Here is a 20,817-nt window from a genome sequence, read left to right on the forward strand (position 1 = left end):
TTCTTAAAACCTTTTAAAGTTAAAATTTTCTCATGCAAAATTTTCTAAAAACAGAAAAACATGAGAGATTTTTTTTCCTCGCGCGCGCGCGCTAGATAGCAGCCTCCGACCTCCTCCCGCTGTAAGGGTCGCGCGGCACCCCGTGACGTCGCCCAAGCAGAACAGCAGATGATGAGCAGACATGTTGTCCAAGGACCAAGGCAAACGCATGCGACGTTTTCTCCCAATGAAATGGACAGGCGTGTCCTCCAACACCGCGAGCCAAAGGCTCGGGAACACACACGGTCGTAGCTCGGGAAATGCAGTCTAAAATCGGTAGAACGAAGGAATAAAAACAAAACAGAGTCACGCATAACTTACATTGTCTGATCTCTCGTATACATAAGCAACTATATGAACAAGCTAGTTGATATACATATGCTTTTGTTAAAACGAAGTATTCACTAAACACACATGATAACGATACAACAAACAAACATATAGAACGACGTCTCTGCACGGGAAGGAAAAGATGACCTGGCCGGGTAGCACAACGGGCCCTAGAAGAAGCTGCTGAACTGGCTCGTCAGTGAGTTCTTGAGGTCGGAGAAGAGCCCGAACAGGGAGTACTGCCGGAGCTTGGACACCTCGTACCACGAGTTGAGCACGGCCTCGTGCTTGTCGGTTCCCGAGAAGGCGAGCTGGATCCCTGGGCTGCAGTTCACCTGCCCGCCCTTGCCCTTGCAGCTCGTCGTCTTGATCGCGCAGCTCTGGTCGACGCAGGCGAAATCGGATTTTCCGGAGCACGTGGAGCAGCCGTCGGCCTTCCAGAACAGGTTCTGCAGCGTGCCCTTCTGGAACTCGAAGACCTGAAACAGAGCATTTTCAGTTAAGCGAATTGTCAGGGTTAACATGGTGAAAATATGCAATTACGTAACCAGGTTGTTACAGCTTATGGACGCACCAGGGTAAAGCCGGTCACTGTGTACGAGATGTTACTGACAAATACCGGAGATGACCTCGCTGCATATTTCCTCCCAGCGAAAGCAACCATGTATCCACCAGAAGATGCCTGGAATGTAGTGAGAAAAAATAGCCTTTTGAGTTCAGAACACTATGCAATGCCAGTTCATGTTTTAACCTATGTAGCAAGTACAAGGGAGTCCGGCATCCCATGGTTACAGGTTTAGAACTATGCAAGCTACTTGCTTCAAGGGAGGATGCCATTTCGCTAGTGATCATCATAGATAATAGAAGCAACATTTTTTTATGTGTTTCAGGTTATCTCAACAATTGATCAGGGTACCAGTGCACATTTTTGCAGTATATGCTATGACAAATCACTGATGAAAATTCACAGCTATTCCATAAAGAAGATGCCAATTAGACAACCTAGTGGAAGCAAAGTAAGCAGAGCTTTCATCATGAAGATCAGCAGGTTTCTAAAAGCTCAGAATTTGTGCTGAACAATATCTGCAAATAAAAATTACAGAAACCGACCAACTGCAACCTACTGCTACGCGCCAAACAGTTAGAACAGAACATTCCAAACTGGAGGGGACAATACATTCAGTAAAACTTCGGATGCAAATGCATCATGGAAGCTTTACCCAGCACTTGGACCACAGGAAAACACGAGGCATGTCCCAATTTCAAAGGACAATCTGCCCTACCCCTGCTTCAGCTCATCAAATGCGTCCAAATTTGGCACTACTCTCTCAACGTGTCGATGGGACAATGTCCAGCTCCCTCAACGTTTGGCTTAAGCCTCTCCAAGCTGGGCGCGATCCCCGACGTTTCTGACAAGTTATTCACCTCTAACTCACTCATTAGCAAGGACCGTTTTGCTTCGCAGCGACCTATTGCATGGATAATCTAAATTCTTCTAGCAGAGCAATATCATTGACATTTTTTTGGTAAAAAAAGGGAAACTAACGACAAATACTTTTTCCGGAGGTGAAAAATAAGCAATCAATTAGGGTTCCTTGTATCTGTTTATATTCCATAATCCGTATACCATCTCACGCACAATTTGCAAGCAAACGCAAAATCTAGAATGATTTAGGGGTTAACATGGCGAGGGCCTTACCGGGTCGAAGGCGGCGCCGGAGGATGAGGAGGAGGCGTTGACGGTGAGGAGAGAAATCTCGTCGACCTTGGGGCGGAAGAGCGCGAGCTGCGCGCGGTTGGCGAGCCCTAGGCGGCTATCGCAGGGGGAGAGCTGCACGCCGCCGGAGAAGAAGGCATCGTGGCCCGCGAAGGCCACCCCGAAGGTGACCCCGTCGCCGCGCTGCACCGACGCGTCCGCGCAGGGATCGTACACGCCGTTGCCGTCGTTGCCCGCGGCCACGGACGCGAGGAGCACGGCGGAGGCCATGGCCACCAAGGCCGCCAGCGACAAACGCCTCGACGACGTCGCCGCCATAGCGCGAAACCGGGTGAGGTTCCTCGGGCGCGACGAGGTCGTCGACGAGAGGGAAGGGAGGCGAAGTTCGGTTCGTTACAACTCACAAGACGCGTCGTGGGGGCAAGGAATAAAAGCTAAAAGGGAGGCGGGTTTCTTGTTGGGCCTAGACGGCCCAGTTCTTCTTGTCTGTTCTGCATTTTCTATTTTAATTTTTTTTGTGCTGAAATAGAGAGAGCATATTTTGTGCTAAATACCACCCCACAAGTTACTTTTACTTCATAATGTGAACCCTGATGTTTCAATTTCTTCGAAATTTCCCTTGACAGATGAAGCCGAAAACATGATGAAGAATTGTGAGGATGGAAGGCATGAAACTTCGGCAAAAACAGTTCAGTAGATTTACCTCACTTAACCTTTAGCGTAACAACTATAACAATACCATGGACCGATAACATATAGGTACATCAGTCCAGAGAAAGAAAAAGGTATACCAGTCAAATACAGAAAAGGTACATGCCTTAATTACAAAATACAACTGTAGAACCAATAGTAACTTCAACATATATGTACAAGCATCTGATCTGATTTCACGAAATGAGACGAGTACACATCTATATCGCGACGACATGCTGGGATGTAGCCTGATTGGGTCTCCAGGGTCCAAGGCCGCCAATACATTGTAGCACGCTGCGAAGATGACATCTGAGGTTGCAGAGTGCTTCAACTTCACTCGGCTTCTCAAGTCTCCAGCTCAACTCTGTTAGGCAACGGATCAATGGAACAGGCAAGATGATGCCTTGCCTCCAATATACGGGGATCTTTTGTAGCCATCAGGGATCGGTTAACCGTGGCTTTCTTCGTCAGGCGTTTGCCAGCTTCTACACCTGGTAATAGCCAATATCAAGTGAATGAATTTTAATTTTTCTTTACGCAGCTGTAAATATGAAAATATCCCATGGCTGGAGTCTGGAAAGCTAGATTCTACTGCAAGTTGCTAGCATGTTTCTAAACATTTATGTCCGAATTACTGGTGCAATAGAAGCATATGCATCAAAAGGAACATCTTGCAAATCTTTAGACAAAAGAAGCTCATGCAGTCATGCTAGATGCAGGTGCCAGGTGGTGTAAGTACGGGCAGGCAAGGAGAATCTTTTATTAACCTGACAATCCAAATCCCCAGTCCTCTCCTTTGGATTACTAGTGGACCGCACACCAAGTCCTGAAGGACGAGATGAAGCTTCATCACCTTCTCTGGGTAACAACTTCAGTCTAGATTTAGCTGATACCGAACCGCTGGACCAGTTCGACGGGCAGGCCTTCTGGTTCACTGCGTTTGAATGAAGGGTTGATGTACGCTTTTTAACAGGTTTCCTGCATGGAGTCTTGGCCAAATGTCTCTCAGCTTGCCTGGCTTCACTACCCACGGCAATCCCATCGGCTGCATAAGTGCCAAGGAACCGACTTTCCCATGGACGAACAGCCATCCATCTCTCTAGCCATTTCCAGCCCCAGCTGTTATTGTCGGGTTCAAATGCTGTAGTTGCCGCATGTTGTCTTGAACCTGCTTGCCACTGCAATAAAACAAAAATAAGGTCAGGTGCCAGGATTTTGAAAGGCTCCCTAACCTTGCACCATGGTTCCCTTTTCTAGCTTCGCCATCAGAGAACATAATGTCATTAATCATGATTGGATGTGCTTTCCTCTCATGGAGGAATGAAGCACGCATCTTTCATTTTTCCTTGTACTGGTCTTCATGTTAGCTACAGAATGAAAATACCGAAAAGAGATGGCCAGCAGGATCAGAACAGCATGAAAACCATGAGCATATCAATAATCAGCCTAGCTTGCAGGGAAGGGCAACTTCAATTGTTATCCATGACATGAAAACTTGGAATCCAACAACAGCAAGCATGTTTGCTGTAGACACTACTAAAGACAACAGTTCAGCCAATCACACAAGACCAGCAGGCTAATAGGCTCCAAGTCAAGTTAGTTTACACATATACAGAAGGGAAAATTGCAAAAACCCAGCTGCAAGTCAAGGGGGTTTTCAAAAACCCACCTGTAGATCATTTTGTTAGTATCACACCTGCAAGTTTTATTTGTTTTCAAATTCCCCATTTTCTGCAGACCGTCTACGTGACATTTGCATGGATCTCCTATGTGGTCTACCAACTCCACCATATCTCTCCTTTGTCTATTGTGGCTCATGGTGGAGCATTGAGCCCAATAACAAGTCTTGTAATTCTTCCTCTTCAAGTATCATTACGTATGGATATGAAGGGCTTGGTATTGTGTGTGACAATGGCCATCTTGCAAAGGCGCAAGGGATAGGCCGCGCTGCACAAAGGGAAGATATGGTCGAGCCGACGACCACGTAAGAGATCTATGCAAGCACCACGTAGATGGTGAACACGGCCAGGGGGTAATTTGAAAACATAAAGCAACTTGCACGTGTGAGAATGTAACAAAATGACTTGCAGGTGGGTATATGAAAAATCCCCTGAGTTGCAGATGGGTTTTTGCAACTTTCCCTGTCCGGAAACTGTACTTATATTAGAACAAGACATTTGGCGCGCTACAATATTCACTGATCCATGATTTCGGGCTTCAGATATCTTATTATTTGAGTAACAGTTTAAGTAATATCCTTGTGTTATATTAAGTTACCTGGTGAGTAAGAGCATAGGCCATGGCTCGCTCACGTTTGGCAGCTGCTTCCTGCCTCTTTAAAAGCTTTGCTTGGATGTCTTCCACAGATCCTATACTATCACACCAGCCATCCTGCAATTTAAGTAAGATGATGATGAAACTTGAAAAATGAAGCCAAACACTCGACTAGCATGCCAGTTATTTCCTAACGAAAAATACAGTATGCAATTCTGAAGGATGAAATCTTATGAAATAGTTTGCTAGGGACAACTTATGAAACTATATCATTAAATATATCAATCAACCTAAATATTAATAATATGATAGGGATAATTCCTCATATGCCATCGAAAAAACTCAAAATCCCTGATATGCCACTGTCAGTGACTGAGGCGGGCCCCACGTGTCATAGACACACCGATGGCATATCCGGGTATTTTGAGTTTTTCGGTGGCATATAAGGAAATGCCCCAATATGATGCCTTGTTACCACTATTTTTGCCACTTGTGCAGCTCACCTCAATTTCTCGGACATGTGCCTGTGTCTCGTTAATCTCCTCTTGTAGTGTATTTTGGTGATCAGTCTCGTTTTCCAAGGCCAAACGAACTCGCCTTGCTCTAACACGGGCTTGAACCCTGACCAAAGCTTGCATACAGTGGAGTGTTATAGCAGCCTGCTTTCTCACTATATGACCTCTTACAAGGGCTTGAAGTCTGACCAGTCCTTTTAAAGCTCGCCGTGCTCTCCGAGCCTGAAGAAGGAACTCAAGTAGTAACTATAAGGAATGCGCATTTAAAGAAAATGATGATGAATTGCTCAATTTCTTTCCAGAATCTCTGTATTTTCGAGGTAAAGCAAGCTTGTTTTGCCCATTTCTATAGTTGTGTGCAATGTTAAATACTTCAGGAACCGGCCTGTGAACGTACATGGTTGCAGACTACCCATGTGGATGGACATAGAACTATAGAGTATAAGATTTCCAAGTTGATCAATAATTAATTACTGTTTTACTTTTACACCAAGAAACACAAACTGCTTCGGCATTAGCTATAACCAGAAATGAACCAAATATGCAAACTTGACAACCATGTACCATGAAGATCTAGCTGAGCGATGTTACTTTCACCAAAAACAAATTTTTTTTATTAAGATAAAGTCATCAGTTCGTCACTCGATGTTAATCGTTCATTGTGTGTGACAAAACTGGAGTAAGAACCATATGCAAGGGTAACAAATATGTGAAACAACCAATATTGATTTTTTTTTTTTTAGTATATAGACTGCCCATGCAGGTTCGATCAAATATTTGAGCTGATCACTATTCTCAGGAGTCGACAATGGTAATGACTCAACAGCAACAACAAGAATGCGTACCAGGAAGGCTCTAAACGCAGTCTGAATAACTGTGGCAGCCAAGATCTCTTCGAGTTCCTCTTCAGTTTGAGGTAATGGCACATGAAGTGAACTGCAAGTGGGTTCCAAGCATGAAGGCATATCAGAATCACCTTCTGGTGGACCACTTTCATTAGTAAATTCTTCTTGTGCAACAAGGTTATCGTCATCTTTGGAGTGCTGATTCTGGCAGTGAAACTGATCTATGGCGTCAGGTTTGTGCAGTTCTCCCTGTAGGCAAGTCAGAAGCAAGCAATACAATGCTCATAACAGACTGGTAAGGAAAACGCGGTACCAAAATATAGTCTTCGTATATTTATCATTAGGCATGGTACGGCGGTAGTATGTTATATATCCACCATTTTGTTTATGATTGTATGTCGACAGAGAATATTCTGTTCTCAAAATTCAAAAAGAGACAAAGAATGATCCAGATATTATCACTCTTCCATACTTATACAGTAAATACTTGTGCAGACTTTGAACCAAGGAGGTGACCAGTTACCAACAAATAGGCTATCTGCGGTAAGTTTCAAACTTATGCACAGCAATGCACAAGGAATTACCAAGTGCAAGCTTAATTCAGTCAAGAATTGGTCATCTAAGTTGATCATTACAACTAGCAGCTGTCATGACATGATTAAGAAGCACTACTGATTCACTCCCCCCACCCTCTTCTGCTGGTAAATTATTGGCGACTTAACACAACTATGGTCCTTGCTCAATCCACATCAGTTGTGCCCAGGCAGCATCAATGCACCCAACCACCAGATTTAGAACTACGATTGGCCAAAAATGCAGAACATTAATTGGACGAACTCGTACCGTGCGTCCAACATCTGCGCCCTCCTTACGATGCTGCTGCTTCTCCACCTTCCTCAGCCCAACCAGCGACTTGAGCCACCGCGCCGAGATGCCCATCGCGCCGCCCGCCTCAATCGCAACGACCTGAAGACGCAAACTTTCCAATTTCCATCAGCACCCGCACGAGCACATACCGCGCAAACCGTACAATCTCATACGAAAGAATTAAAACGCCAAGAAAAGGGCATCACCAGATCACGGCCACCGGACGCCGGCCGAACCGGGGTCCAAGAACCGCGCTCGCCGGCCAATGAGCGAGCGCCGCTTTTGCAAGATTCGGGGTGATTGGGGGCCAGGCGGTGAGCGATCCGGAGAGGGGGGAGGGGTTCAAGGGTGGGCTCGAAGCATCAATGCTTCACTAGTACACGCAGTAGTGGAGCCCCCGGGGCATTACCGCTGCTGCAGGCTTGCAGCAGCGCTGCCACTGTGCCGTGCGTTCCTGCGTGAGCATTATTGCACTCGCTGCCTGTGCTTCCTTGCGTGCTGTGTTGGCACAGTGGCAACGGCAGGGAGAAGCGAGAAAAAAAGAAACAAGAAAGGACGGCGCTTTCCTCACATTTCTTCGCTTTCTGAACCGCATGTCGGGAAAGCCCTTTCTGCTACTAGTGTTTTTCAGTACTCACTTTGCAAGCTTCAAGACAAAGTCATGCTGGGTTTAGCAAATCTTTAATTTTTTTAGCGGAGGTTTTAGCAAATCTTCAGCTGAAGGCTGTGGTGTTTATCACTTTGCTGTGGATTTTTGGGAGTGGCTGGTTCTATCAGCGTGTTTGGTTGGTTTGCACGTCCAACTCGTCTCGTATCGCTCCACAAGGCTAGCAAACCTTGCTAGCGTCGGAGAGTCATGTTGGCTCGTCAAGTAAAATTTGAAAATTACAGGCATCCACAATGAGCAAAACAACTAAATATTCGATTTTTTGCTAAGCCAGGCAACACAAGCAACGACAAGGGATCTAAACGCATCTAAGAAACGAGGTTCACGTGATTTGGGCTAGTTTTAGCTATGTGTTTACCTCATGAATGGTATCATTCCTAAAAAAGTGTTAAGTATGAGCACCGAAAAGTTTAGCTGCATAAATTATTTCTCTCTCATTTTGTTCGGTTTTTTTTTTCAAAAAGAAAAGAAGATTTGTCTGTTGGGTTAAGAGACAACTTTATTCATTGCCAGTTAGTCACTGATGACAGAACGCACTGATGAATAGGAATATGAATTATTATACCGCTACAACCGCTAACCAAAATAGAACAAATATTTGTTCTCCTCAGAAACAGGATACTGATTGGGCCACATGCTACTCCACCACAACTCCCATCATCTATCAAAGCCTTTGCGAGGAACTTTTGTCCTTAGAATTTGGATTGTGATTTCCAAATTCATGACATGAAAAAATATTGGAGATTCATCGGAAGGAAAGTTAGGCATGGTTAGACCAAGGTAAGTTTCTTCTTTAGAAGACCACCCAGGTAAGTTTCACACGACCCTAAAACCTTGCCACGGATTAAGTCTTGTTAGACTATTTTCCGTACACTAGAGTAGTAAAACATTAGAAATAATTTATCTAATTTTGTTATCCACTTTTGTCCAACAGCCTCTCTGCCAACTAGATATATGACCTACTTTACTAATAAAAAATTAGAAAAAATTAGTATATAATCTTCTTTTTATTTTTTAAAGTTTTCATCTGAAATTAAATCATAACATGTCTTCAACTTTCTTTTAAGAAAGTTTTTCTCGACGCATTTGTTTGATGACGCTCCTATAACATATTCAAATATATATATATACTTTAAATTTGCACTTGATATTATTGCGCCTAATATTTATATTTTTTTCAACACCCGACTCTTAGCGCGTCTCTACTACTTTAAAAGTACGTAGTGGTTTCCGCACCAGGCAGGACGTCCTGCCTCTTTGACCGCCCACATGGCACGCACGTCTGTTCCCCTCACGCGTTGACAGGTGGGCCACGCTTCTTCATCCGCCCCCGCGTTACGCATCGTCCGCTCCCGTGAGAAACGCCCCTCCATACTCTAGCTGTTGATGCCGCCGGAAGCCTCGATGCCCGCCTACTTTGCCCTGAGCGCCCTGTCGTCCACGCCGCGCCACCTGGTCAAGTTGCCCTCACAAGCGGAGAGCTCTCTCCACATTCGCCACCTCCTCAACGAACACGGAATCAAGCGCACTCCCTCAACTCCTCCTCTGTCCTAGCGTCGCTGCGCGCGCGCCCCGCCATTGGTGTCACCGCCCTTCGAACCAGACCTTGCCACCACCACCACCTCTCTGTGCGGTCGCTTGCTCGATATGCGCTCGGGCAAGCTCTCCCTATGATCATGGGCGCCCACGCACCTCCGCTCCGAGCAACCCGGGTGCCCTCAGCTGGCTCTGGCCGTCGCGGCGTCTCTTCAGCGATGGTTCAACACACGGCGGCAAGAGCCCCCCGACATTAGAAATCGCAATGCTGGCTGCATCCGCGAGGGAGGAAACGAAGTGGTAGGCCTGGATGCCAGCCGCTTCTCGCGAGAAGTGCTTGGTCACGGCTTCAGGAGGAGGTAACTCGAGGATGTGAGGCTACAGGCGGACAGGATCTTCATAATCTTGTTGCAGGACGGGCCGGGGTTCAATGCCCGCCAAACGCTCGACGAAATGCGCCCTAGGGTGTCGAATGCGCTGGTAAGGGAAGCGTTGTTCAGGATTATCATGTCTATGGATAGTGTGAACCGTGGGGGGAGGACAAGGGGGTTGCCTGTCTCAATCCGGACATACCATCTCTTGATATGCATATTTGGGCAGGTTGGGTTAAGGCAAAGGAAGGTGGAGAGGTTCATCAAGTGATGAGCTCATGACTCCTTCAGATACTATCAATACTATTAATATTCCTCAAATCATGCAAAATCTAATTACAAGAGCACGTGCACGACAATTAAACCACCAGGTGAACTCTTTCCTTACTGTTTATGCTTCTTTAGATGGATTACTACTAAATTCGTGTGATGTTTTATTGCTTATGAACATAAGATAAGCATCACAATCTTACCCGGACGTCACCCCTCGAATGACAAGTCTACTTGGACTCGAGGCTGAGTTCTAGTCGTGGTCGTGGTCAAGTCACATGACAGCACGTCAGTAAAACGGGCATACCTCTCATACGAAGTCAGTTTTAGACAGTCTTGGATATTCTTGAAAGCTTACAACGAGGTCTTTTCAATTGATATGAGCTCAACCAAATATTTCTTATAGTTTAGTCAAAGTCAAAGAAACAAGGTGTTGCACCACCGTTTTGGACCTAGTTGGGTCTTGTGATCGTATCGGGGTCAGAGTCCAGGTTATGTACGCCTCTTTCTATGGCTGCATAACTCTAGGTCGACCTCCTCACGTCCCCTCTATATATACACAGTAATCGTCGTAGTTTAGGATCGGGTTTTTCTTACATTATTCTATTTTATAGAGTTTCATTGCTTGTTCGCTTTGTGGAACCCAACTCGAGCACTTCATTGGTAATTAACAATATTCAAATTATATATACATGTTCTTGCTTGTGTTCTCGATTTGCTTACAGGGAAAGTCTTCTTGACGAGGTCAACCGCGTCTTGGCATGGTTGATAACCACAAAGTAGTTGTGTAGTGATTGCAAGGGTTCTCGATCTGTTCTGTTCGAAGTATTTGAATCATCAACGTCGAAACTCCATCAATTAACTTATCATATTACCTTTCAGAAGATCAGCCAAACACGCATCATCAAGTCGGGCACTTTCAACTATCGGCCATTTAGGTACACATTCAACGGATACTGCACACGCTATTGACGATAGAGCAATACCTATTGATCGAGTGGGTTCACGAGAAAATGCTCCTCGAGGGGCACTTGCCTGATCTATTGACGTACAATGTGGTGATGCGTCTAAAGTATATGCTCGGGAAGTTTGATCAGTTCCATAAGCTGCTTTATGAGATAGTGAAAAATGGGCTTACACCTGACCTCCATACTTAAGGAGACAAACCCCTTGCAGCTCTCAATTGATAGATCAGAGAGAGATGTTGTTTGTGTTGAAGATCATATTTTCAACACAATTTCTTGGTTCTTTTAGTCCACACAACTGGAGAAGAGCTTGCAGTATAAGTCTTTCCTACTAAATCCAAATAAGGTATCTAACAATTCATCACAGAAATTAGATGCAAAGTATGTTTGAAGGACCACAATGCTATCTCTCTCAGGTTGACATGGGCTTCTCTCATTGTTGAATCAGCATCTAACATTTTTACCCATCTGAGGATTGAGGACGATGTCAGTTACCTGACGCAAGTAATCAGAGAGCCAAGGTAAAAGATGCTTAATCATCTGGTGTTCAATAACGTATGCCCTTTACAGTAGGGGAATGATGTCAAAGAAATCAAGAAAACGACCCTCCATGATAATAGATACTGCTGCAATTTCAGTTCTTTTACCTCACACCTAAGAAAATTTTAAGAATTGTTTCTTTACTGTCTGTACAATCTAAGGTTCACTTCTATTTATTTACACATACCAAATTTATGCTTCTATATCTCCAATAACAGGGAAGGTGTGTGTGGTAACGAGAAAATGCAACGAGCAAAGGAAGCCTCTTTTTATTTATCTTCTCTTCTTTCCCCATGTTTACTGCTAATGAACCTTAATATGATCCAATGTTTATAAATAAAAAGAGTAGTTATAATATTTTTAAAATTTTCTATATTTTCTCTTCATTGTTGTTATGAGGTAAATATCACTGTCATTGGTTAGCATAGTCATACGTAAAACACTTCTAATATTACTATCGTGTTTTGTGTGATGCTGTATTTATGATATTATTATAGGTTCATTATAATCTCGTACATAAAAAAAGACTTGCCTCTCTCACAATGTGCGAATCTATTTATCAGATGGTTTGCTTCCCTCCGTACCGGACCCGCACCCGACAACCCACGCCACACGCGAACACTACGAAGAGTCTAGTCGCGTCAACACGCGCCTCCCGTAGCCCGCCCTTTCGCAGGAAGACCCCGGAAGCATCTGGAAGCTCTGCCCTCCGCCGCCCGCCGGATCCGACGGCCCGCCCCCCCCCCCCCCCCCCCCGCAGCTTCCAGAACATTCACTCCCCACCACCCGCTCCCACGCTATAACTACCCTCGCCTCTCTCTCTTTCTCCTCCCCACAAACAGCTCGTCGTCTGAGACCCCGCCTCCCGTCGGATCAAACAGCTAGGGTTTCGCGGAAAAAAATTTGTTGAGGACGGCAAGATGTTTGGGCGCGCGCCGAAGAAGAGCGACAACACGCGGTACTACGAGATCCTCGGGGTGCCCAAGGACGCCTCCCAGGATGACCTCAAGAAGGCCTACCGCAAGGCCGCCATCAAGAACCACCCCGATAAGGGCGGCGACCCCGAGAAGGTGAGGCCCCGTTTCGCTTCGATCTCCCACCGGCGGGGCATAGCAGGCGAATCCTGAGGTTTTCGGCTGGGTTGTAGTGGTTTGGGTGGGTCAATTTGGTGCGATGGTTGTCGGGGAGGTGGATCTGTGGAACGGGGGGGGGGGGGGGGGAGGTAGGATTTGGTGTGTTTAGGGGGTTGGTTTGATGGATCCGTGCTTTTGGGGTTAAGGGATTTGGGCGGGGAGGTAGATGTGGCCGCGGAAATGGTTTGGATCCCGAGCCTCAGCCTAGGTGCATCTAAAGCTGTTTTCCGTCAACGACTGGATGCAAGTTCTGTGTAACTCTCCATGTCCCTGAATCAGTTTGTTGATTAGGCCGCTCGTCTGGGTTGTTTTGCTGGTATCGTGGAGTGTCATAGTTGTAGATTTTCTATTATACTGGATCAGTAATTGAATAGTCTTGTTCAGCCTATTGAGCTATATCAACTGTGAAATTGCTCACATCTTACCTGACAAACGATGGGCATGTCTGTTTCAATATAACTTGTCCAAATGATGTTGTAGTACACTATTTATATCGTGAACTTGAAAAAAATATTCTAATTGTCTGGCAAATATCCACTTGTGATTAGACTTACAATTCAGTTATCATCTATTCCGTGTTTCTATTTAGACCATGTTTGGCATAGCTCCGCCTTCCAGCTTCATGTCAGATTTTGAGATTGTAGATTAAAATAAAGTGGTATCAATTTACCTATAGCTTCAGCTCCACAAATTTCTGGAGCTAGGTATTCCTAGCTCCAAGAATTTTTAGAGCTGGAGCTCTCCAAACAGGGCCTTAGTTTGGCCTTTCAGTAGCTCCCAACTGGTAGTCCAATTAATTTAGTTAGGCCTTTCAGTAGCTCCCAAGCGGTAGTTCAATTATGATTGTGGTACTGATCTGTTCGGTGCTTGATACAAGCAGTACTGATGTGTTGGTCACTTTGCTTTTGTATATGGAGATGTGGGTGCATTAGCTATTCCTTGGTTGAGATGGCAAACTGATATTTGCTCTTTTCTATTTCAGTTCAAGGAGCTAGCTCAAGCTTATGAGGTCCTCAGTGATCCTGAAAAGCGAGAGATCTATGATCAGTATGGTGAGGATGCCCTCAAGGAAGGGATGGGAGGTGGAGGGGGGATGCACGATCCATTTGACATCTTTCAATCATTCTTTGGCGGTGGAGGTATGTTCTGTGAGAAGCAACTGATTTACAGTCTTTTCGCCTAAGTAGTGCCTCACATTCTATGCTCGTGTGTTGTAAAGGTGGTGGGAGCAGCAGGGGCAGGAGGCAACGTAGGGGAGAGGATGTGGTTCATCCTCTGAAGGTTTCTCTGGAGGAATTGTACAATGGCACGTCGAAGAAGCTCTCTCTGTCCCGCAATGTGCTCTGCTCCAAGTGCAATGGGTAGGTGAATCGGCTCTTTTGTGTGTCTAACTATGCATCTAATGCCTGTCATTCTATATTCTCATGACGTGCTGCATTCATTTTACAGCAAGGGCTCAAAATCTGGAGCTTCATTGAGGTGTGCTGGTTGCCAAGGTTCTGGCTATAAGGTCCAAATCCGGCAGTTGGGACCAGGAATGATTCAGCAGATGCAGCATCCTTGCAATGAGTGCAAGGGAACTGGGGAGACCATCAACGATAAGGATAGATGCCCACAGTGCAAGGGTGACAAGGTTGTGCCGGAGAAGAAAGTTCTCGAAGTGGTGGTCGAGAAGGGTATGCAGAATGGGCAGAAGATCACCTTCCCGGGTGAGGCTGACGAAGCGGTATGTATCCTGACTTGTTGAAACTCCGTTGTTGAGGTAGCACCTATGTCTCAGAGCTGGATCGCTAACTATATTGCGCATGTTCCGTGCAGCCTGACACTGTCACAGGGGACATCATCTTCGTCCTCCAGCAGAAGGAGCATCCCAAGTTTAAGAGAAAGGGCGATGACCTCTTCTACGAGCACACTCTGAGCCTCACTGAATCTCTGTGCGGCTTCCAGTTTGTTCTAACTCACTTGGATAACAGGCAGCTGCTCATCAAGTCAAATCCTGGTGAAGTTGTCAAGCCTGGTAGGTGGTCCTTACATGATATGATAGCATCGTGAAAGATGTCAATTATTAGAACCCAGCAAATCATTCTTACTCATTTGGTCAGTGCTGATTGCTTACGACTTATTCTCACACAGATTCATTCAAGGCGATCAACGATGAGGGAATGCCCATGTACCAGAGGCCGTTCATGAAGGGCAAGCTGTACGTCCACTTCTCGGTGGAGTTCCCGGACTCGCTGAACCCGGAGCAGTGCAAGGCCCTGGAGGCCGTCCTCCCACCGAAGCCGGTGTCGCACTACACGGACATGGAGTTGGACGAGTGCGAGGAGACGATGACGTACGATGTGAACATCGAGGAGGAGATGAGGAGGCGGCAGCAGCAGCACCAGGAGGCCTACGACGAGGACGAGGACATGCACGGCGGCGCCCAGAGGGTGCAGTGCGCCCAGCAGTAGGCGGCGGCGCTGCAGTGAAAGATTTGGCGGTGGCGGCAAATTGATTGTTGTTTCGCTGTATGCGAATGCATTTGGAATCTCAAGTTTCCCCGAATTATGTGATGATACCTTTGGCGATAAAATACAGTATCTTCCTTCGATCGGGAGTTTTGCTGCTTCTCTTCTCTCCTCAACAAGATTCTCGTGGCGTGATTTGTTTATCGATTCGAGGTTTGCGATCTAAATAGTGTTATGGCGTGGTCGTGGTGGCGTGGCGGCGCGGCCATGCAGCTGCCCTGCCTTTGGCTGCTTGTGCTCGATTTCGATCAGGTTTCAGGACTAGAAACCCTTCAGTAGATTCTAGATAGCAGGAGACCGGCCGGCATCACCTGCGCCTATCAGTGCCGAGATTTCTCGCTAACAACACGTTCATGTCCAAACTAAGGGTATCGGAAAGATTTGGTGCCTGTACAGTGATGCCCTGAGCGGACACGGTTGACAAGAGGGAGGTGAAGCAGGAGCCTACAGAATGATGCAGCTGCATCACAAGATCACGCTGGTGGGCGATCAGGCGATGGCAAAACTTTGCTGGCTACTTCCGAGTATACCCGGTGGACTCCGGAGCCCGGCCAAACACCCTCTAATCTACTGTCAGATACCTACTGAATGATGCCCTGCTGCTGCACCAAGCAAACTGAAGAACAGCAAAAGCGCCGGCAACGTGTAACGAGGACAGCTGTTCGAGGGGTGCAGAGGGAGATTTAAAATTTCCTTGAATATGTGCCTTGTTTGATCCATCTGGATCGAGGATGAAGCATACGGGGAAGGCATCGCTGCAGGTAGGCTGATGCTGCTCAAGTCGTGCATAAACAATTGCATTATTCCATAAATTCAACTCAATTCCACAAAACGAAGTTGTTCTATGTGCTTCTGGCGGTTGACCTTCCAGAATCCAGGCTACTGACCACCCTGTTCGTCAACTCATTCTTCGCTGACGTTGCACCGAGACATGGCGACAGAAAGTTCAGAAGTCAGAACAAGTATGCAATACATCTACTATCAAGATCCGGTTCCAAAGCACTAATCGACTGTATCCTCGAACAAAAAAAGAGCACCAATCGTGTGGCATTCAAGATTGAGTAAGGTGTGGTAGAGGTCTATTTCGCTAGATCTTTGACGTCCCCCTTGGGTGTGAAGCAAACCTTTTGCCATCCTTCCTGTCGCTTTGCATGGCTGTAGTTGTCTTGTAACTTCACTCGGAGCTCTTCTGATCTATGACAGGATCTTAAACTGCTCCATAACTTGGTCACTTGGTTTTATTGGTGTGAACAATGGTTACTTGATGGTGTAGAGAAAGGGCAACTTAGGAATAAGAAAACTCTGACGTGAGGCAGAGACCGTGGATGTATGCCTAGACTATTTAAGTTTTGACTCTTTTTAGATGTGAATTTGAGTGACTATTTTTTTTAAATGACTCCTTTATTGATGCAGAGGTCGTAAGTTGTATTTCTCTTATCTAAAAATATGGAGGATCAAGCAAGGCGTATAAAGTCTGGAACTCAAATGACTTGAAGTGCACTTCACATGTTACCATGAGGATTGCAAAAGCAACTCAAATGACCTTGCCTTCTAAGGCAGTAAGACATAGGTTATGGATTTACAAAGCAAGCATATTGGATTGGCCCCAGTTTTCATGATTTGATCCACGCCACCCCAAATTAAGGATAACATTCAGTAAAATTCCAGTCCAAAAAAGAGAACACTATTAGTGCCACTCTAAAAGGTTTGTTGTTTATGTTTTTGCCTCCAAAATATAATTTTGGACCATTTTGCCTTCTCTCGGGCATACATTATATAATATCCTCGGACACTGACATATATTGTGGCGACACTTGGTGCATATGCACCCATCGGGACATGTGTTAGTGTTACACCATTTATTTGAAATTTGGTTCCTCCGGATGCAATTCGGATGATGGTAGGGTGGTGTATATGATCATGTGCACATAGGTGCTCATCTTGGTGCTATGAATAGTAACTGTAGGTAAACCCAAATTACATGCATGCTTCACACAGCTTTAAAAAAACAAACGAAGGTTCCGTTTGGCAGGACTTCAGCTCTCAGCTTCACGTCAGATCTTGAGTTTATATGTTAAGATAAAATAGTTAAGTTCATATTTTTAGATGAAAATAAAAATAAAATGGTTCATCTAAATACTTTTGTTTGCATGTTTCATTTGGCAAGGCTCTACCTCTAACTGTACAAATTTCCGAAGTTAAAAATATCTAGGTTTAAGAATTTTTAAAACTGGAGCTCTGCCAAACAAACTCGAAGCAAGAACTTGCATATAATTGTGTTGACCTTGACAAAAACCAAACAAATCAACAACCATACACGAACATAACCTAACAAAACAACTTGTTCAAACACAGACGCAAGCAAAACCAGCAGGAAAGAAAGAGGCATATAAAAAAACACCAATCCGACGCATTGACCTCGAGATCATTGCACATCCCCCCCTCTCTCTCTACCTTCCTATATACTAGTCCCTCCCCTGCTCCTCTGCCCTTCTCTCTCCCACTCCTGCCCCGCGCTCTGCAACATGCAAAGCGTTGACGTCCCACTCGCAACCTCCCCTCCTCCGGATCCAAGCTCCCTTCAAACCCAAACAAAACCGCACCAAAACGATCGAAAGCAAGGGCACGGATCGCTGTCCGCACCAACGCCGACGCCCACTCCTCGCCTAGCCGCTCCATTCCCTCTCTTGATCGAGTCTTGACCACTTGGCCGGCTGGCCGGGCAAGAAACCGAGAGCTAGCTAGGCACGCCGCAATGAGCGCCGGAGGCTCGCCTCCCGTAGGGCTGACACCGGCCGACGGCAACTCTGTCGGCATGTTCAGCTCCGACCGCATCGGCGGCTTCGGCTACGGCGTCGGCGTCTCCATCGGCATCCTTCTCCTCATCACTACCATCACGCTCGCCTCCTACTTCTGCATCCGCGCGCCCGTCGCGGCCGGCGACGTGGGGGAGCCTCCATCCCGTCGCCACGGCGGGCGTGGCGGCGGCGGCGGCAATGGCGGTCAAGGGATGCACGACGTCGAGCTTGGCATCGACGACGCCACGCTGAAAGGGTACCCGGAGGTGGTGTACGGCGAGGCCAGGCAAGAGGCGAAGGACAAGAAGGGCACCACGTGCACGTGCTGCTCCATATGCCTGGACAACTACGGCGACGGCGACGTGCTCCGGATGCTGCCGGAGTGCGGCCACCTGTTCCACCGGGAGTGCGTCGACCCGTGGCTCCGGCACCACCCCACGTGCCCCGTGTGCCGGACGTCGCCGATGCCAAGCCCCATGCCGACGCCGCTCGCCGAGGTCACGCCATTGGCAATGGCGAGGCTGTCATGACAATAGGCACGGTCGCACGGACCAGGTTCTTGCTTGTTTATTTTCCCCCTTCTTTAATTTCTTTTATTTTCTTTCCCTTACTGCTACACCACCAAAATGTGAGGTGAAATCTGGGTACGCATTCTTTGGACAATGGAATGGATCAATGGATCGAAGTGTTCGGTGTAGGAATTAGAAAAGTCTTTCCTTGGTTGTAAATTTGGTTCAGGTTAGTCTTCTTCTTGATGAAGAACATAATTTGGATTAGGATTCTGTATGCAAAGATTACAATGACTGATGAATCTTCCAGAGATAAGCTCACAGGGGATTTATCTCAAATTAGCAAGACTATTATAGATGAGTTTCTCTATTGAATCTTGTTTTTTTTAAGGAAAGTTTGTCACTGAATGTGAGCGTATGAAAAGTAAGAGATAGGAATATCGGTTTCTAATGTTAACTCACCATGAAACATACTCCGAAGTTGTGGATTTCTGATGAGAACGAATTGCAGTGATCCTGAAGAAGCCTGGTAATGGTCTTGTACATTAGCATATGGTTAATATATATATAACGGAATTTTGCAATTTCTAACGTTAACTCACCATGAAACATACTCTGAATGAATATATATATATATATATATATATATATATATATGCATATATATATTCTGCACCTGCAAAATGTGCATAAGCCGTGCTCGAGTCTGACCGAGCAACCAACCAGCCTCACCTGCTCCCACCCACCCACCTCGTGGGCCCACTGGATGTCTAAGCAAGTTCCCACCTCATGACAGTGATTGTGACCAGTTACAACTACGTAAATAGAGGGGTTACAACTATAAGTATAGAGTGATTGCAATTAACTGTTACAACTATAAACATATAGCTGTTACAACTGTATGCATAGCGAGATTGTAACTTATCTATTTAGACTGACTGATTGTAATTAATTACAACCATGTTGTAATCGATAATATTGTAACTATATTGTTTAGCATAGTGTAACTGAAGTGTCTATCATATTGTAATTAGTACTCACTCAATAATGTATTATCGTAACTAGTGTCTACCGTATTGTAACTATATTATCGTAACTAGAGTGTTTACCATATTATAACTATATTGTTCATCATATTGTTATTCGACTATTTCTGAATCATAACTATAATCCAAGTTGTAACTGCAATATAACATAAAGCACAATGAGATGACTTACATGGATGTAACTTCGTTACGATTCTGAAACTTCATCAAAATATAGCCTTTTTTGATCTTATTTTGTTAAGCACATTTTTTTAATAATATGTTTCAAACGGATCGGAAATTGGATTTATAGTTCTAGAGATATTGTATTTAACGATTAAAATCAATAAAAAATTCCCTACATACAAGTCTGATGGGTAGGATGATAGGTTAAGTGTCACGAGCTGGTTGACTAACTTCTTTATTTTGTGTATGTTAGAGGCCGGGATGCGCGCGCGAGGAAGAATTGGCTCGATCGGTCAGGCAGCGTGCAACACAAGTCTATGCACAGAATAGTCTTGTTGTGTGGATGTATGTATATATATTACCGCTCCCAGTTGCTTGACTTTTGGTGCCAAACAAAAAATTAGACTAGGGGGTTCAGACTTCAAACTCGTGCAACTTGATTAATTTTAAAGTTCTACTAGGCAAGTAATAAACGAATATACAATATTAAGTTATTAACCTGTGGTCCCTACATGATCCTAAACAACATACATACAGCCCCCCCCCCCCCCCCCTGTTGCAGGATTGCTGGGTCAATTATGCAAACTTCACTGTTCGTGCTTTATAGTAACGGATGCCAATATCGATGCATGCTCTGCAAGACGAGAGCAAAAAGGCAGGCTCTTTGGACTCCCAAGAATGCAAGTTCTAGTTTGATCTGAGTCTCTGAATAAAACAAGAACCGTGTATCTATCTTAACCTCTTTCTCCATCGACGTGAACCGATGCTGGTTTTACAAGAAAACGGAAACGGGACAAGAAAGAATTGTTATGGGCGATTGCATTACTGAAAATATTCACACCTTTGAACAGCCTGCGTCAGTAGACGGAGTACTCGGTACAGGACTTGATCCTCTGGACATGTGAGGTCCAGGAGTCATTTCTGAATTTCGTACACGATCTGCGATCAAGAGACTTTATAGCTCTGTTAAATCAGCTGTGGTGCTCTGCAGTACATGAGACCTTCAAAAGACACAACAATAGATTCA

General features: G+C 45.5%; 3 protein-coding genes across 3 annotated transcripts; 2 read left to right on the forward strand and 1 right to left on the reverse strand.

Annotated features, from left to right (window-relative positions):
• Positions 1-329: 329 nt before the first annotated feature.
• LOC133910792 (protein IQ-DOMAIN 5-like) lies at positions 330-7,733 on the reverse strand. The gene is made up of 9 exons (XM_062353058.1): positions 7,487-7,733; positions 7,257-7,379; positions 6,414-6,662; positions 5,557-5,790; positions 5,057-5,170; positions 3,547-3,957; positions 2,069-2,473; positions 944-1,051; positions 330-848 (listed from the first exon to the last, which is right to left on the reverse strand). The coding sequence occupies exons 2-9, from the start codon at positions 7,350-7,352 to the stop codon at positions 540-542; spliced, it is 1,926 nt and encodes a 641-aa protein (XP_062209042.1). The 5' UTR covers positions 7,353-7,379; positions 7,487-7,733; the 3' UTR covers positions 330-539.
• A 4,708-nt stretch (positions 7,734-12,441) lies between these two features.
• Positions 12,442-15,372, forward strand: LOC133913483 (dnaJ protein homolog). The gene is made up of 6 exons (XM_062356651.1): positions 12,442-12,699; positions 13,745-13,901; positions 13,982-14,123; positions 14,212-14,488; positions 14,581-14,779; positions 14,896-15,372. Exons 1-6 carry the CDS (start codon positions 12,550-12,552, stop codon positions 15,213-15,215), a joined length of 1,245 nt encoding a protein of 414 aa, XP_062212635.1. The 5' UTR covers positions 12,442-12,549; the 3' UTR covers positions 15,216-15,372.
• Positions 15,373-17,517: 2,145 nt separating this feature from the next.
• LOC133913485 (putative RING-H2 finger protein ATL71) lies at positions 17,518-20,325 on the forward strand. The gene is made up of 2 exons (XM_062356652.1): positions 17,518-18,625; positions 20,044-20,325. The coding sequence occupies exon 1, from the start codon at positions 18,028-18,030 to the stop codon at positions 18,598-18,600; it is 573 nt and encodes a 190-aa protein (XP_062212636.1). The 5' UTR covers positions 17,518-18,027; the 3' UTR covers positions 18,601-18,625; positions 20,044-20,325.
• Positions 20,326-20,817: the final 492 nt, after the last annotated feature.

Source organism: Phragmites australis, chromosome 3, assembly GCF_958298935.1.
Source record: "Phragmites australis chromosome 3, lpPhrAust1.1, whole genome shotgun sequence".
NCBI lineage: Eukaryota > Viridiplantae > Streptophyta > Magnoliopsida > Poales > Poaceae > Phragmites > Phragmites australis.

Coding starts and splice junctions, on each gene's coding strand:
- LOC133910792 (XM_062353058.1), bottom strand. CDS start 7,352: ATGGGCATCTCGGCGCGGTGGCTCAAGTCGCTGGTTGGGCTGAGGAAG. Junction 5,171..5,556: donor CACATGTCCGAGAAATTGAG/GTGAGCTGCACA, acceptor CTTAAATTGCAG/GATGGCTGGTGTGATAGTAT. Junction 3,958..5,056: donor CCTATGCTCTTACTCACCAG/GTAACTTAATAT, acceptor GTTTTATTGCAG/TGGCAAGCAGGTTCAAGACA.
- LOC133913483 (XM_062356651.1), top strand. CDS start 12,550: ATGTTTGGGCGCGCGCCGAAGAAGAGCGACAACACGCGGTACTACGAG. Junction 12,700..13,744: donor AGGGCGGCGACCCCGAGAAG/GTGAGGCCCCGT, acceptor TTTCTATTTCAG/TTCAAGGAGCTAGCTCAAGC. Junction 14,489..14,580: donor CGGGTGAGGCTGACGAAGCG/GTATGTATCCTG, acceptor TGTTCCGTGCAG/CCTGACACTGTCACAGGGGA.
- LOC133913485 (XM_062356652.1), top strand. CDS start 18,028: ATGAGCGCCGGAGGCTCGCCTCCCGTAGGGCTGACACCGGCCGACGGC.